At 43.0% G+C, this 13,863-nt stretch overlaps 2 protein-coding genes across 15 annotated transcripts in view; one reads left to right on the forward strand and one right to left on the reverse strand.

Annotated features, from left to right (window-relative positions):
- Lrrc63 (leucine rich repeat containing 63) overlaps positions 1–9,273 on the reverse strand; it is a 35,159-nt gene extending 25,886 nt beyond the window's left edge. The window contains exons 1-7 of one of the 13 annotated variants that reach the window (XM_042285167.2): positions 8,637–8,764; positions 8,316–8,346; positions 7,785–8,012; positions 4,071–4,754; positions 3,532–3,582; positions 2,118–2,278; positions 11–109 (exon numbers count right to left, since the gene is read on the reverse strand). In XM_042285167.2, the coding sequence (XP_042141101.2) occupies positions 11–109; positions 2,118–2,278; positions 3,532–3,582; positions 4,071–4,754; positions 7,785–7,902 (1,113 nt within the window). In that variant the 5' untranslated portion in view covers positions 7,903–8,012; positions 8,316–8,346; positions 8,637–8,764. Of the gene's footprint in view, positions 1–10; positions 110–2,117; positions 2,279–3,531; positions 3,583–4,070; positions 4,755–7,784; positions 8,013–8,315 lie in introns of all 13 variants that reach the window. The other 12 variants (XM_042285165.2, XM_042285162.2, XM_042285161.2 and 9 more) reach the window with 12 other exon arrangements.
- A 16-nt stretch (positions 9,274–9,289) lies between these two features.
- The window catches only part of Lcp1 (lymphocyte cytosolic protein 1), a 95,005-nt gene continuing 90,431 nt past the window's right edge, over positions 9,290–13,863 (forward strand). The window contains exon 1 of one of the 2 annotated variants that reach the window (XM_042285171.2): positions 9,290–9,484. The gene's annotated coding sequence lies outside the window, so the exon portion shown is untranslated. The remainder of the gene's footprint in view (positions 9,485–13,863) is intronic. The other variant, XM_076545379.1, reaches the window with a different exon arrangement.

Genomic DNA, 13,863 nt, shown 5'->3' on the forward strand with positions numbered 1-13,863 from the left:
ATGGACTCACTTCCATAGGAAATTTGTTGAGGTCATTAAATGATAAATTAAGGTATATCAATTGAAAAGTCAGAGGTGTTAAGTCTGGACAGTACAGAAGAAAGAATCCCTAAAGGAGAGTAACAAAAAACAAAATATTATTAACAGTAAATTCTCTCTATGTGGAACAGTTTAATTTTCTAATAGTAATGCTATAAGATGCACTGTCAAAACTTTTCTGATCTCTTATGAGGAAAATTACAACTCTATTTAGTTTTAAATCATACTGTTCTTTGTGTGTATGCGTGATGGATATGTGTGTGCATGTGTGAGTATAGGCACGAGTTCTACAGGGCACATGTGGCAGTCAAAGGACAACCTTGAGTATGAATCTTTGCTTTCCACCTTGAGACAGGGTCTATTTGTCCTACACTCCACACACAAGGCTATCTGGCCACGAGCTTCTGAAGATTCTCTTACTTCTTCCCAGGATCATATGGCCCATACTCATGCTAACATGCTCAGCTTTAGGAGGGTGGTAGGGATTCGAACTCAGGTCTCTAGGCTTGAACGCAGGTGCTTTATCCACGAAGCCATCGCCTCAGCCTGCATTATTTTTATTTTATGAGATGATGAGCATGTTTTCATTTTTCTATGGGTAATCTGTTTCCATGAACTACTTCCCTAGTTTCTTTTTCTTATGCATAGAAACAGTCTATGATTTTGTATGTTGATCTTATTATCTGTAATTTTGCTGAACTTATTTATTAGCTCTAGGACCTTTGTCAGTGATGATTATAATTCAAAAAGCCATAATCCCAAACAATGAGGTCCAAAAGGTCACATGACAATCCTAAAACATTAACATCCTGTTGAAATCCTGAGACTTGAAATCCTCAAAACTTAATCCTCATTGGAGGAAAAAGCAAAAGCTGCTAACAGAGACGGAAATCCAAACTCTTGGAAGGGTGGGCGATTGATGTATGTATGTATGTGAATGCTCTAGACTGGATTGTTGCTAAGTTACTCAATTATGTACCACTTCTGCCTTTTTATACACAGCACCATGCTTGTTCAAGACATGCTCTTCAGCTGAGAATAAAAAGAACTTGATAAGCTCATGGAATTCCAAAACCAGGATGCTTTGCTGATGAAATGTCCTTCCAGGGCTATATAATGCATTACATGGCCAACTAGAGCAATTTCTGAGTAGGAAGGTGACTGTTGAGGTGATAAAAATTAACTCATTTACTAACATGAAAAACATGCATACTTCACTCTGGCTAACACTTTTGCAACTCATTAACATTCTCTCTCCCTCTCCTCCCCTCTCCCTTTTCCCTTCTTTAAAAAAATATAGATTTTCGAGGCCAAAGAGTTCTGGGCAACTGGGTATGTAGTTTGTTTTGGTCGAATGCTCGCTCAGCATGCATGGGGCCCTGGATTCCATTCCCAGCACCCTGTAAGTGGAGCATGGTGGAACATACTTATAATCCCAGCACTCAGGAGGTGGAGGCATAAGGATCAGAAGTCGTCCTCAGTTCCACGGTCAGTGCCAGAGACCCCGTCTCAGACAAGCAAACAGCTCTGGGTGCAAACACGACTCTGCTTACTCACTGTGAGATCCTGTGCAAGCTACTTTCCCGCAGCCTCCACGTTGGCATCTATGAAATGAAGATTCCAATGCCTACTTTGCGGAATGTTAGTGGTAGGAGGAGCACAGGCTTGGAACACAGTGTGTACTTAATAAATGATGATCAATGCTACTGTGATTCATTTGCTGGGCAGTGCAAGTGTTCAGTTCAAACCAGCCTCACGTGAGACTTGACACAAGGTCTATAGCTTCTGGCAACTTAAAAACATGAACAATCTCAATCCTACTTATTAGGCTAAATGATGAAGAAATAAAAAGAGTATAATTTCTTTGGCTCTCAGCATCCTTTTCAACTTTATTGGTGAACTGAAGATAAACTCGGACAGGTAAATTTAAAGGTATAATTTGCATGTGTTCCTGAGAAATCTCAGCTGTAACTGAGAAGACTCCTTCAGTCAAATAGAAGCTAACCTATATTGGGAAACTGAAGATACAAACAACTGATAACACCAGAGGACATTACTATTAAAGAGATCTAGCATACCTTAAGACTAAGTGCGTTTCTTCCATATATCTGGCAATTTATTATGGCCAGGGTGGTCATCGCCATTATGGTGTCATAGCGTGTTGCTGCGATAGTCTTAAAGCCTTCCCCTCGTAAAACATAGGCATCTGTGTCTAGTTTTCTCATGGTTCCAATGAAAGCTAATTAAAACAAATCAAAACATAAAACTTCAGTGTATTAGGACTTCGATGGTTAAGCAATATGAGTGCTCTCACAAGAATGAGTTAGCAAAAGAATTAGCTATCCAGATCTTCCGGAATCAATTCCTCAGATCCTTCATCTACCCAGACTGTACTTGCTCTGAATCCATCAAAGTAAAAGCTAATCAAAAATTTGAGAAACGTGTACAAGGCAATGCAGTGAAATCTGGCCATTGGAGGAGGGCCAGAGTGAGGTGTGGCAGGAGGGTGAATTAAGACACAGAGCTGCAGCTTCATCTCTGCTCACCCACCCTGCTCACCCATAAGCTTCTTTAGGTTGGGGGATTAGGGCCATGTGAGTCATGTCTGCACATGTTACTTTCCAATGCCTTTGGTAGCTGTTTTATGTACCTTTTGGTAGATTTAACTGTAGAGGTTACTGAACCAAGAACCAAACCCAACTCGGCCCTTCCTCTTCCCAGAATTCTCCTAGTCTGCTCACCCTGCCTATACTTCCTGCCTGACTACTATCCAATCAGCATTTTATCAAACCAGTTCAAGTAACAAATCTTTACCGTGTACAAGAGCATCATCCCACAGCAGGTTACTTGATAACGGACAGGACCAGAACTCTTTATTTAAAATCTGTTGGGTAACTCTAATACTGTTTCTGCTACTTTTCATTCATTTTGCTTTTGCATGCTTGATAATGATAAATTATTTGCCACATACTATGTCCATCAGATTGTGGGTGGACATATATGTGAGGTCCAAAATAAGGTAATATTTTAGATAGTGTCTTATAGCCCAGCCTGGCATGGAGCTCACTATATAGCCCAGGCTGGCACTGAACTTTGAATCTTCCTGCCTCCACCTAACTAAGTGATGAGATGAAGGATGTCTGCCACCACCTCTGGCAGTAGAATAAGGTAATCTTTCCTTAAATGGGTTCATTTGTTTCTGCTAGATGACTAAAGTCCAGGCACTCAGAAGGGGGTCTGGTATGCGGTGAGAGTTGACTCTTATAACTGTATGTTAACAACCCTGTCTCGATTAGGAACACATCAGGTTCCATATTCTCAACATCCGTACAATATCTGGTCCATCGTCAAAGAAGCAAGTGCTGAATAAGTGGCCGAAGGAACTGGAAATGAGGTAGGACAGACGCGTGCTTTACACACCTACACAAACACTTGTATCGAGAGAAAATAATCTTATAATTTCTAAAAGGATGGTATAAACCCAGCATTTACCATTTTCAGGTGGTTTGGGAGCTTCTAACTTTGCACTCTCTGCAGCATTTTCTAGATAAAAAAGGGGGTGGGGGGAGAAGGACAACATTTAGGTATCTTTGAGGGTGGTTTCATTATAATTATTCACCACTTAATGGACTAGGATGCACCTACCAGCACTTCCTGTCCTCCTGAAGGAGTTCAGGAATCATCTAGGCCACCCCCTAAATTACTGTATATTCTCACATGATGACTTCTAGCCCCACCTAAGGCACTACAAGCACCTTTTCTCACTGATCCCTTTTTACGGTTTCTGAACTTCCTGATGAGCTCTCATTAATACTATCTGGATCCAGAAGCCAGGTCGGCACCAGTATGTTTATAAGGTTTAGGACGTCTGTTGTTGCTTCTAAGCCGAGGATTTAATGTCAATTTAAAAGGCGGTTCCTTCCTTCTACCCTGAAAACCCAGAGGGGAGGGAGCCATCCATCTCCTTGAATTTCTCTTCCCTTCGTCCTGATGGCACCACTACGGGCAGGCCATGTTTCAGTTTTATTTACCTATTGCAATCTGCCTTGGAGGTCTTCTTGGTAAAACAGGTGATGGCAGAGTATGGAACGCCGGGAGAGCAGTAATTTTCAGTACCACCTTTTTTAATGTTGCCGTGCGGGGTGGCGGCCGTTCAGACCACTGTGGTTCAGGTACTGTGGATGAGACGCTGGGTATAGGGCTGAGCAGTGTTTCGGTTACATCCCCCAGAAGAGGAAGCTCTTGAGTATAGTCTGGAGTCTTTGGTACAGGGCGAGAATCAATACTTGCTCTCTTAACTTTAGTAGTTATAAGCCTAGAGTAGGAATCGGGTACAGGCTTGGTAAACTGGTTGGAAAGAACTAAAAGGTTGTTAAATGATTTATCCACAAAAAGTGATTCTCTTTTGTCCTTTTTCTTGGACTTCCTTTTGGCTCTTTTCATTTTGCGTATTTTTTTCCTAAAAACTCGAGAAGATGCCGACAGGCAACTTGGGATGAACATGGAACCAACAGCACTACGTGGAATCTTCCAGCTGCGTGGATGTGGTAAAATGTTAACCGCTCTTTGCAGTGCCTTAAATTCATGATCGAGACAGAGGCTTTGGATACTGATAGGTCTTTGTGCTTGAGAAACACATTCGTCGTTTTTGACTAAAGCGCTTTCATCCTGAGGGAGTTTTATATGGGGCTGCTCAGTTTCACTAGTGGTGGTAGCTAAACAAGAGAAGCAGGGAGGGAGAGTAAAATTAGCCCACAGGTATCAAGCTGCCCAAACAAAGCTGCTGAAGGCTGAGCGTCTGTCTTTCACTTCGTACCTCACTCACCTTCAAAACCCAGACCTGTTTAGCTACCGAGACTTCCGTCAAGCTGACGGGGAGACATTTTTGAGCAAACAACTGTGAAGTAAAACAGCGAAAGGACTTACAAAGGATGGAGAGCAGCTCTTGGAAGAACACAAGCCGTGAGGAAAGGTACAAGACATAGAGAGAGATTGGGGCAGCTGTCACTCAAACTCTGGTAATATAAATGGAGAAACTGATAAGTGATTTTTGATGAAATGGTTCTTTCATCATTAGCTTTCCCCGTCTGGATTTTTTTTTAAGTAAGGATCAATGGTTCTTTTTAATGCCAAGTAAAAATATAAAAGCAATCTTTCAGACATAGGGACAAGCTGATATTGACTAGAAGATGTTGCATGTTTATCTCTCTACTAAGAACTCTTCTCTCTTAGGCTCAGAAACACATGGATCTCGACTTCTTGGGCATCTCACTCCATCAGATATACCTCTACTTTCCTATGGGACAGAATGTCAAGTGTCATTTCTCTGTTGTCTCAACTGATGCAATAAATGGTGATTAACATTACATTCTAGTGAGGAGGGGATAGATTCATTATGGCAGAACTTCAGTAGGAAAGTACGTAAGTTCTCTCTGGCATCTCAACTGTCTGTTCTCTGTATGTAAGAACATAATCTGATTCAGAGAGAGGGACTGTGGATAACGCTACTGCATCTTGTTCCCTTAATCTCCCTCTCCTTTTGGTGGCTGGAGAAGGGCATGAAATTTCCCATTTCAAACCAACTGGGTGTGTGGGGGGGACAGGACTTGTGGAGAAGTCCTAGAAGTGTCTGTTGAAGGGGAAACTGATATCCCCCTAACACCTAAGGACCTCCTCTGCTGATAGAGAACAGCAAAAATGTACCAGCGTCCTTCATTGTATCACTTCACTATGATCTTAGCTTTTCTAAAGGACTATATCCCTACTTTTCCAGTGCTTATAGAGCAGGCTGTAAATATAGGAACACAAGGCATTACAGAAACACAGGAAGGATGGTGTGGAAACGACACAACAATGGTTGTGTGTGATTTGGAGGTAATGGATATGTGGCTTTTCACATCTTCAATAGGCACCAATCAAAAATATAATAAATTTAACACTATAAAGCTCACAATATAAATGTTGGCATCAAAATAATACAGTCAATAAAGTCAAATGGTAGAGGAGATTCAGGAGGGAAAGACAAAGAAATATTGCTTACGATAAATACAATAGTTAATAGAGAAATATACAGAAATATAGGAGTAATAGGATTATAAAGTTACATTATAAAAACAGCTTATCATTAACTTTTAAAAAATGTATGTGAGGGTTTTGCCTACATGATGTGCATGCCTTGTACCTGCAGGGACCAGAAGGGAGCATGGGAACTGTGAGCCACCATGTGGGTGCTGGGAATAGAACCCTAATCCTCTGGGAAGAGCAGCCAGTGCTCTTCACCATCTCTCCACTGTTGTGGAATATTATTTTAACATGTGTTACATTTGTTTATGCTGTAGAACATTTGTTTTAATGATACAAGGATGTGTTGCATTCCTTTATGATTTGCTTAACTCTTGTGAAGCTGTGTTACTTTGCCTGTCTAAAACACCCGATTGGTTTAATAAAGAGCTGAACAGCCAATAGCATGGCTGGAGAAAGGATACATGGGGCTGGCAGACAGAGAGAATTATTGGGAGGAGAAATCTGCAAAGAGAAGATAGAGGAGTGAGAGAAGAAGGGACCAGCCACCCAGCTATACAACAAACCATGGAGTAAGAAGCAAAGAAAGGTATACAGAAATAGAGAAAGATAAAAGCCCAGAGGCAAAAGATAGACAGGGAAATTTAAGAAAAGCTGGCTGGAAACAAGCCAAGCTAAGGCTGGGTGTTCATAATAAAGAATAAGTCTCTGTGTGTGATTATTTGGGAGCTAGGTGGCAGGCCCCTCAAAAGAGTAACGAGCCAAAGAGCCAAAACACCAATTACATTCCAGCGCCCAAACTGGCTCATCTTTATGGTACTTATGACAAGGTGGATTTACATTTGCTCACGATTTTTATCTCTATCATACCTGACAGAAACTAACAGAAGGAGATAAGCAGAGTCTGGCTTTGTTAACTATTTTATCACTAGTTCCTAGTACTGTGCTTAAGAAATACAGCCAATCGTCATTATTTGTGAACTCTTAACAAATTGCTCAATTACCCTACACCGAGCTCCTAGGTTCCTTCAAGTCTCTGCTGTCAGCATTTTCATCCACCACTCAACATACAATCCTGTGGCTCTATCTATGCTCTGCTTTGAGGGGCATGGTATTTAAATACACATTAAATCTTTAAACACATAGAATGTATTCTTGATTTGTTAACATGGACCTCACAGCCAAGAACACTCACACATCAGGGAAGTTCATTTGCCACGTGCTCCCTGCTAAGCACATCACAACTCTCTTGTGCTTAGACTGCGCTTCAGCACTCCACTTACAGAAATCATGGGAGGCAGTGGCGGAGGCACAAAAATTCAAGAAACATGCAATTAAGTAGACTGGGAAAGAAGCAGTTGTTTATATTACAGGAGCTCAAACAGAAAGGCAGAGGAAGACCTCTTCCATCCAGCTGGGTGCATGTGTGTTAGATAACTTGTATTTTCGTTTACCTAAATACACATTCCAAAGAATATTCATAAAAGAGCTATTGATTTGAAGATTTCAAATACATTTTAGCAATAAGTAAATTCACACTTAAGACATCTGCCAATGAGGACCCAATCAATGAGCATACCTATAGAATTAATCACTGGTTGTTGTCACCTCACTACAAACATTTTAAGTTATGGTTATTAATAACTGTCTTTATTGGGAATTATATAAAGCAAGGAATTTCTATGAAAAAACACACCAAGGTTAATATACATATCTGTACATACCTGTATGAAATTTCTTCTTACATGAAGGCAACTTAGGGAGCTTTGGAGGCAACGGTCTTCGAAGAAGTAGGGTGTGCTGCTGCTGTGTCTTTAGGGAATAACAATCTCCCCTTCTCATAGCTGTTGGCTAAGTGGGAACTGAAGTTTCTGAGAAGGAGCTGTTGCTGAAAGGCAGTGGTTATCACTTAGAAAATGTCCTGACAGAAACCATCCTGTGCTGGTACCATACTGAGTTCGAGTAAGAGAAAGAGAGGGAGAAAATAATCATCCAAAACTTATTTGTGAAGCATTGATGGTTTTTAAAAATTACATATATTATAATACAGGCTTAGGCATGAGGCTCGAGAGAGGTAGAGGAGTACTCAGGAGGTTCAATGTTTTCTCTCTGTACTGGATATTGAAGCTACGGTCTCCCTCATGCCAGGCAAGGTCTCTCCCCTGGGGCCAAAAACTCCCAGCTCTCACACTTATTTAAAATTTCAGATTAATGAGCAAGAAGTTGGGGAATGCACTTGTAAGCTCAACACTTACTTGAAAGACTGAGCTGAAGGAACAGTCTGGGCTACATGGGGAGGAGAGGCTCTTTTGAAAGTTTAGATTAATAATTAATATAAATAAAAAATATGCTATTATTAATCAGGACCATGCTAACATTTCCCGTGTGCATATGAAATTCAATTGGCCAACGCAATTTTCGGTCAGTAAATGGTGACCCCCCCCTTCCCAAATGTAAACAAGACATTTCATTCGCCACCTCCCAAATATTATCAGTATAGACTTAGAAGGTCAAAAGATGTGAAGGATCCTTCTGTTGTAAAAGCCTCCGAAGTCCCAGACTATCTAACCACTCACAAACTGTTTTCTTGTATGACAACGACTTGCTTTAACTTTCAGCCGACATAATTTGTCCATAATTATGCAATCCAAAAATAAGATAGGCTTTAATACAATGAGATGTCCCTTAAAAGGTGGGAAATCCCAGTTAATACTGAAATAACGACACAAGATGCACACACACACCCCGACTCCACCCCACCCCCAAATGCGCCTTTGTTTGCAGGGCAACCTCAAAAAGTGCCTGGCACCGGCTGCCCCGCGGCCCGCCTGGCAGGGGAACCCTAGAGCGGTGCAGAGGAGCGGTTTACCCGCGAAAAGGTAACTGCAGGCCGGCGCTCGCTCCGGGGCTGTGGGCTGGCAGCGCGCGCTCGCCCCAAGTTTCCTTCGCTAGTTCCTGAGGAGACAACCCCTCCCCCGCCCTGCAGAGGCGGGCTCCTACGGGACCCTGCTTCCAATCAAACAGACCAGCTTTCCCACATTCATCTCCTTTGCCCCGAGGAGTCCTGGCTGTCAGTGACCGGCTAGTGAGGTCTCCAGTTAGGTCTTGAGGTTTCTGCAGGATGCTGCTCCATTAGCAGCATCCCAGGCGCTACCACAGCCGGGTTCGACCAACCAGGAGCCTGCCACAGGCGGGTGGGAAGCGCAGGCGCACGAGGGCTGGGCGCGCCAGGGACGAGGGGCGGTGCCCGCGAGGTCACGCCCACCGACCCCGCCCACTGGCTCCACCCACTGACTCCGCAGGCCCCGGGCCAGGGTCCCCTATTTCTGCAGCGGGCAGCGCAGGATGCCGGGAGGCTGAGGCGGTGGAGCTGAAGGAGCGGCTGCACGTGCAAGCTGCTGTCCGGAAGGCTGTGGTGACAATTGTAATTACTCTTCTTACTCTTTAAAAACAGTGGCCACTATAATTTACTTACTTTTCTCCATGACATGACCCGGGTGTCTGGAGTCTGGACTGGCATTTTCTAATAACGCTACATTTTTTAGGCAACTGGCCACCGTTGCTCATTTTGCAGTCAAGCCCTCGTCTCCAAAGCGCACGTTCTGTTTTCTTTCTTGTCTCTTGGGTGCAACCTGTTTTGTCTTCCTGCGCCTTTAAAGTTCCTGGTGGAAGTGGGGCTGTGGGGGAATGGGCGCTTTAGGCAGCGGTTGCGGAGTTTTTTAAAGGATACCCAGGTCTCACTGTCACAGTGGTTGGCTGTAATTACCGTGTTGATGCTGTTTCTGTGGTGGTGTCAGTGAATCTGCGTGTTCGGGGCTAGATATATTGTGCGTGTTTGCCTGTATGTGCATGCTTCTCTGGAGATTGGAGATCGCAAACTGGAAAGAACCTACTTCAGAGATGGGAAAATCCAGCTGAGAATTGAAGTGAGGGGTACTTGCTTCCAGGCGTCTCCCTTATACATTTCTCCTCTTAAGTAAGGGCGTGGGAAGTTTAGTAGCACGTTGGGAAATCAGAGACTTCCAGATTCATTTACTAACCGAGTCTTGCTTTTTCTCCTTAGGAGCGAGCGTGTATTTTGAAATAATGGAAAAAAAATTGTAATCAAAAAAAGAGCCTGGGTAATACTGAACAAATCGTTGTCCTGTGTTAGCATGGGGTTTTGTCATGTAGATTACTTTGTTCTAAACCAGGAGCCCTCCCCAAACCATGGATTTAGTCCACTTTTGCCTGTGTCTGCATCAGATTGACAAGAAGGACAAGAAGCAGACAGAAAGGCAAAGCTGGTGGCCAGGTTTGTCTCAAGTAATGTACATTGTGCGCATTTTGTAAACGTCAGAGATGTTTCTGTTCTTAAGGACAGAGATGTGTGGGCCAATCTCTGAAGCTGGTTCTGTACTCTTAAAAGCTGAGACCTGCTGGGATTCAGTTTCGCTGACTGATGCTCCGCTTCTCAAATGTAGGCTTGGTTTTGCATAGTCAAAAATCAAGGCAAGTGCATTTGTTCATTTGAAAAAAAAAATGCTTTGTCATTCCTTTGCAGGTTTCTTCTGGCAACTACCAGGACAGAACCTAGGACAGTTGCATATGTAACCTCCGAAGCTGTAACTATTTTGTCTTCTGTAACTATTACTACCACCTAGCTCCAACTACTTAGGGAAATGAGATAGAAATGAAAGTTAAATCCCTGGGTTGATTGTCACCTACGCCCATGTCCGCTCCTCTCCCACATCTGGCCTGTTTTTCCACGGGAATGGTATATATACAGGAGCGGTTTTTTGAAAGCCCACATTTCCTTCAGTTCGGATTACTTTGGCACTTCTTGTATTTAATTTGTTATTTGTTATTTTGAAAGTACAGCCATCTCACTCTTCCTACTCACTTTTTTTTTTGGGGGGGGGGTGTTTTAAATACTGTTTTGTCTCCTGGAAATGAGGCTGCACCCTCTTTGGTTTTAAGGCTCCACTTCACCCGATGGCCAGCTGACTTGTCCCCTCAGCTTTGCCATTTGGCAGAACCTCAGCTTGTCGGCTTGTGCTCTGTTGGTGGATTGTGTGAAGGCAGCTAAGTTCATGGAGAGCACCAAGGTTATAGGAACCCTGCATCATTTTTTTTAATGCTGCTAAAATGAGCTAAGAGCCTTACGCAGAAGCAGAGACTCGAGCACCCCACAGATAATGCTATTGATTGTCCCAAGGATAGAGCATGCCCAGAGAACCTCGGATTTGCCGTTGGTGAAAGGATGCCACTCTTGGATGGTGGGAAATGTGTCCTAGCGATCTTCATTATTTCACATAGACCTTTCTTTGATGGATTGATTGATTTTCCTTTAAAACAGGACAGAAGTTTGCTAAACAGTTTGGCCAGTATAGATCTAAGCTAACATCTTAGAAATAACTGGAGATACTTGTGTTCCTTTGCTTGGGTTATTTTTAAAGGTTCCTTTAGAGAAAGAATAGTTATTTTCGAGAACATATCGATTCAGTAATGAGCCCTAAGGGCACTGCAATGCTTTTGAGAAAAAGATGTTTTTCTTGGCCTGAGTTTACAGCTGTTGGTATTATATTAGCTGTGCATACTGAGAGTGTGTTTCATCTCTACCAGTCACTACTGTGTGGCTTTAAGGACATATTTACGTCAGAAGTCCTGCTCTACTGGAGGGTGGGCTTGTATTTTCTCAAATGCAGATACAGCCTTTTGGAAGAAGCAGCCACTGTCTTTATCGCCTGTGTCGGTTCAAAGACCAGAACCTCCCTCTGCTTTTCGTTATTGGGGCCACCTGTTTCCTTTTCTCTCTCAAGATGGATGCTACTTCCTTTCCTTTGTTTGAGTCAGAGATCCTGGGATTCAAAGCAAAAGAAAAACATTGCCAACAAGGAAATGTCATGGGATCCACATTGTGGAGTTAAGAAACAGTTCAAGTGTATGAAAGAACAATGCCTGTCTGTCCTTAACACTGTGTTTATGAATTCAGCCATTTGTTCAGGATCCATGAGATGCCCACCCTGCACCTGTTGCCTTGCTAGTCACTAAGCCTTAACTTCATTGATAAAATATTATTTGAGGCTTTGTAATTTCAACTACATAAATGAAATTTTAGATTATTCCCAAAGCATTACTTATCTATAATTACTTGAACCAGTCTTTCTCTTTTGCTCTGGTGTTGTGTTATGTTGCTTGGATAGAGTAGTATTACTCAAACTTTCCCAAAACTTAGGAAGAATTTGTGTTACCTGGCTGCACTGGTCATTTTTCATTGTAGACTAATAAATGGTCTGCAACTATACAATATCAGAAATGTTTTTGCACCAAAAAAGTTAAGTCTTTCCTCTGTTATGTTGACCGAGGTCACTGTTCTGCATACTCTGAGTTATGACATGTCCTGTCCTTCACTACATGGAAGGCCCTGCTGTGCTGGTTTTATTTGGTGTTTTATCTTTCTCTGCCACGCCTCCTGGTTGAGGATTCTAGTTTGCGCATCACAGTCAATGAAAGGCAGTGTAGTGTAGCTTTTCTCTGTTGGCTTTGAATCTTCCCGCTGCCATTTGTTAGGTTGGTTTTCAGGCTCAGTGCAGGGTCTCTAAGTCCCTGCAGTTTCTACACCTGCAAAACTGGGGGACTTCTGAGAATTGAGACATCCGTATGCCTGTATGCATGAACTTCATCACTTCTGCTGAGCAAGTACCTGTGGCATTTGGAAATGCTTTATAATGATTTCACTATAGTATCAGGAGCAGCTTGTCCTCTTTGCTTCTCAAATCGATCATTCTGCTTTATTCTCGCCGTCTGCATTGGACATATGCTTTATTTGTAAGTGTATTAAACTACAGGTTGTACAAAGGGTATGATAATGGTGGAGTTGGCAGAGGTTGAGTGGACATCCAGGGATATGTGGTATTCTGTGTTGAGGACCTTCAGGTCTTCTGCTTCAGCTGGACAACTGCAGCTGTAGCCTTTCTCTCTCTCTCTCTCTCTCTCTCTCTCTCTCTCTCTCTCTCTCTCTCTCTCTCTCTCTCTCTCTCTCTCTCATGACCACTCAGTTGGCAGTGATGTCACAGTTCTCCTGGATTTCCACTTCTATAATGCACTCACGTCAGAATTTTTTTTCCCTCAGAACTGACACTAATGAATGTTCTAGGATACTGCTTCTCCACATACCTCGTGACAACCTTCCTTGCTGATACAAGAAGGCTCCTTCCTTTCCCCTGCCAGTCATTCCAGGTGAGGTAATTCCCAGCAGAGGAAGAGGCATGGTATCCAGGAGCCTGGGGGAGAGAGCTGGGCTTGTCTTCTTCCCTTCCCTGCTGTAGCTAGAGTTTTCCTGCCTTGCCCACAGTCAGGACAAATCTTTGTCATCCGCCAGTCCCACAGCCGCTCAGACCCAACCAAGTAAACACAGAGACTTATATTGCTTACAAACTGTATGGCCGTGGCAGGCTTCTTGCTAACTGTTCTTATATCTTAAATTAATCCATTTCCATAAATCTATACCTTGCCATGTGGCTGGTGGCTTACTGGCGTCTTCACATGCTGCTGGTCATGGCGGCAGCTGGCAGTGTCTCTCTGCCTCCCCTTCCGCTTCCCAGAATTCTCCTCTCTCCTTGTCCCACCTACTTCCTGCCTGGCCACTGTTTTATTTATTGACCAATCAGAACAATTTGACATACAGACCATCCCACAGCACTTCCCCTTTTCTTTTTTTAAAAAGGAAGGTTTTAACTTTTACACATCTCCAAAGCCAGCTTGGTATATTTGGGAATTTGGGCGTAGCTTCTCTTACTACTTCCTGCTGGAGGGGGGCAC

The sequence above is a fragment of the Peromyscus maniculatus genome, chromosome 9, assembly GCF_049852395.1.
Source record: "Peromyscus maniculatus bairdii isolate BWxNUB_F1_BW_parent chromosome 9, HU_Pman_BW_mat_3.1, whole genome shotgun sequence".
NCBI lineage: Eukaryota > Metazoa > Chordata > Mammalia > Rodentia > Cricetidae > Peromyscus > Peromyscus maniculatus.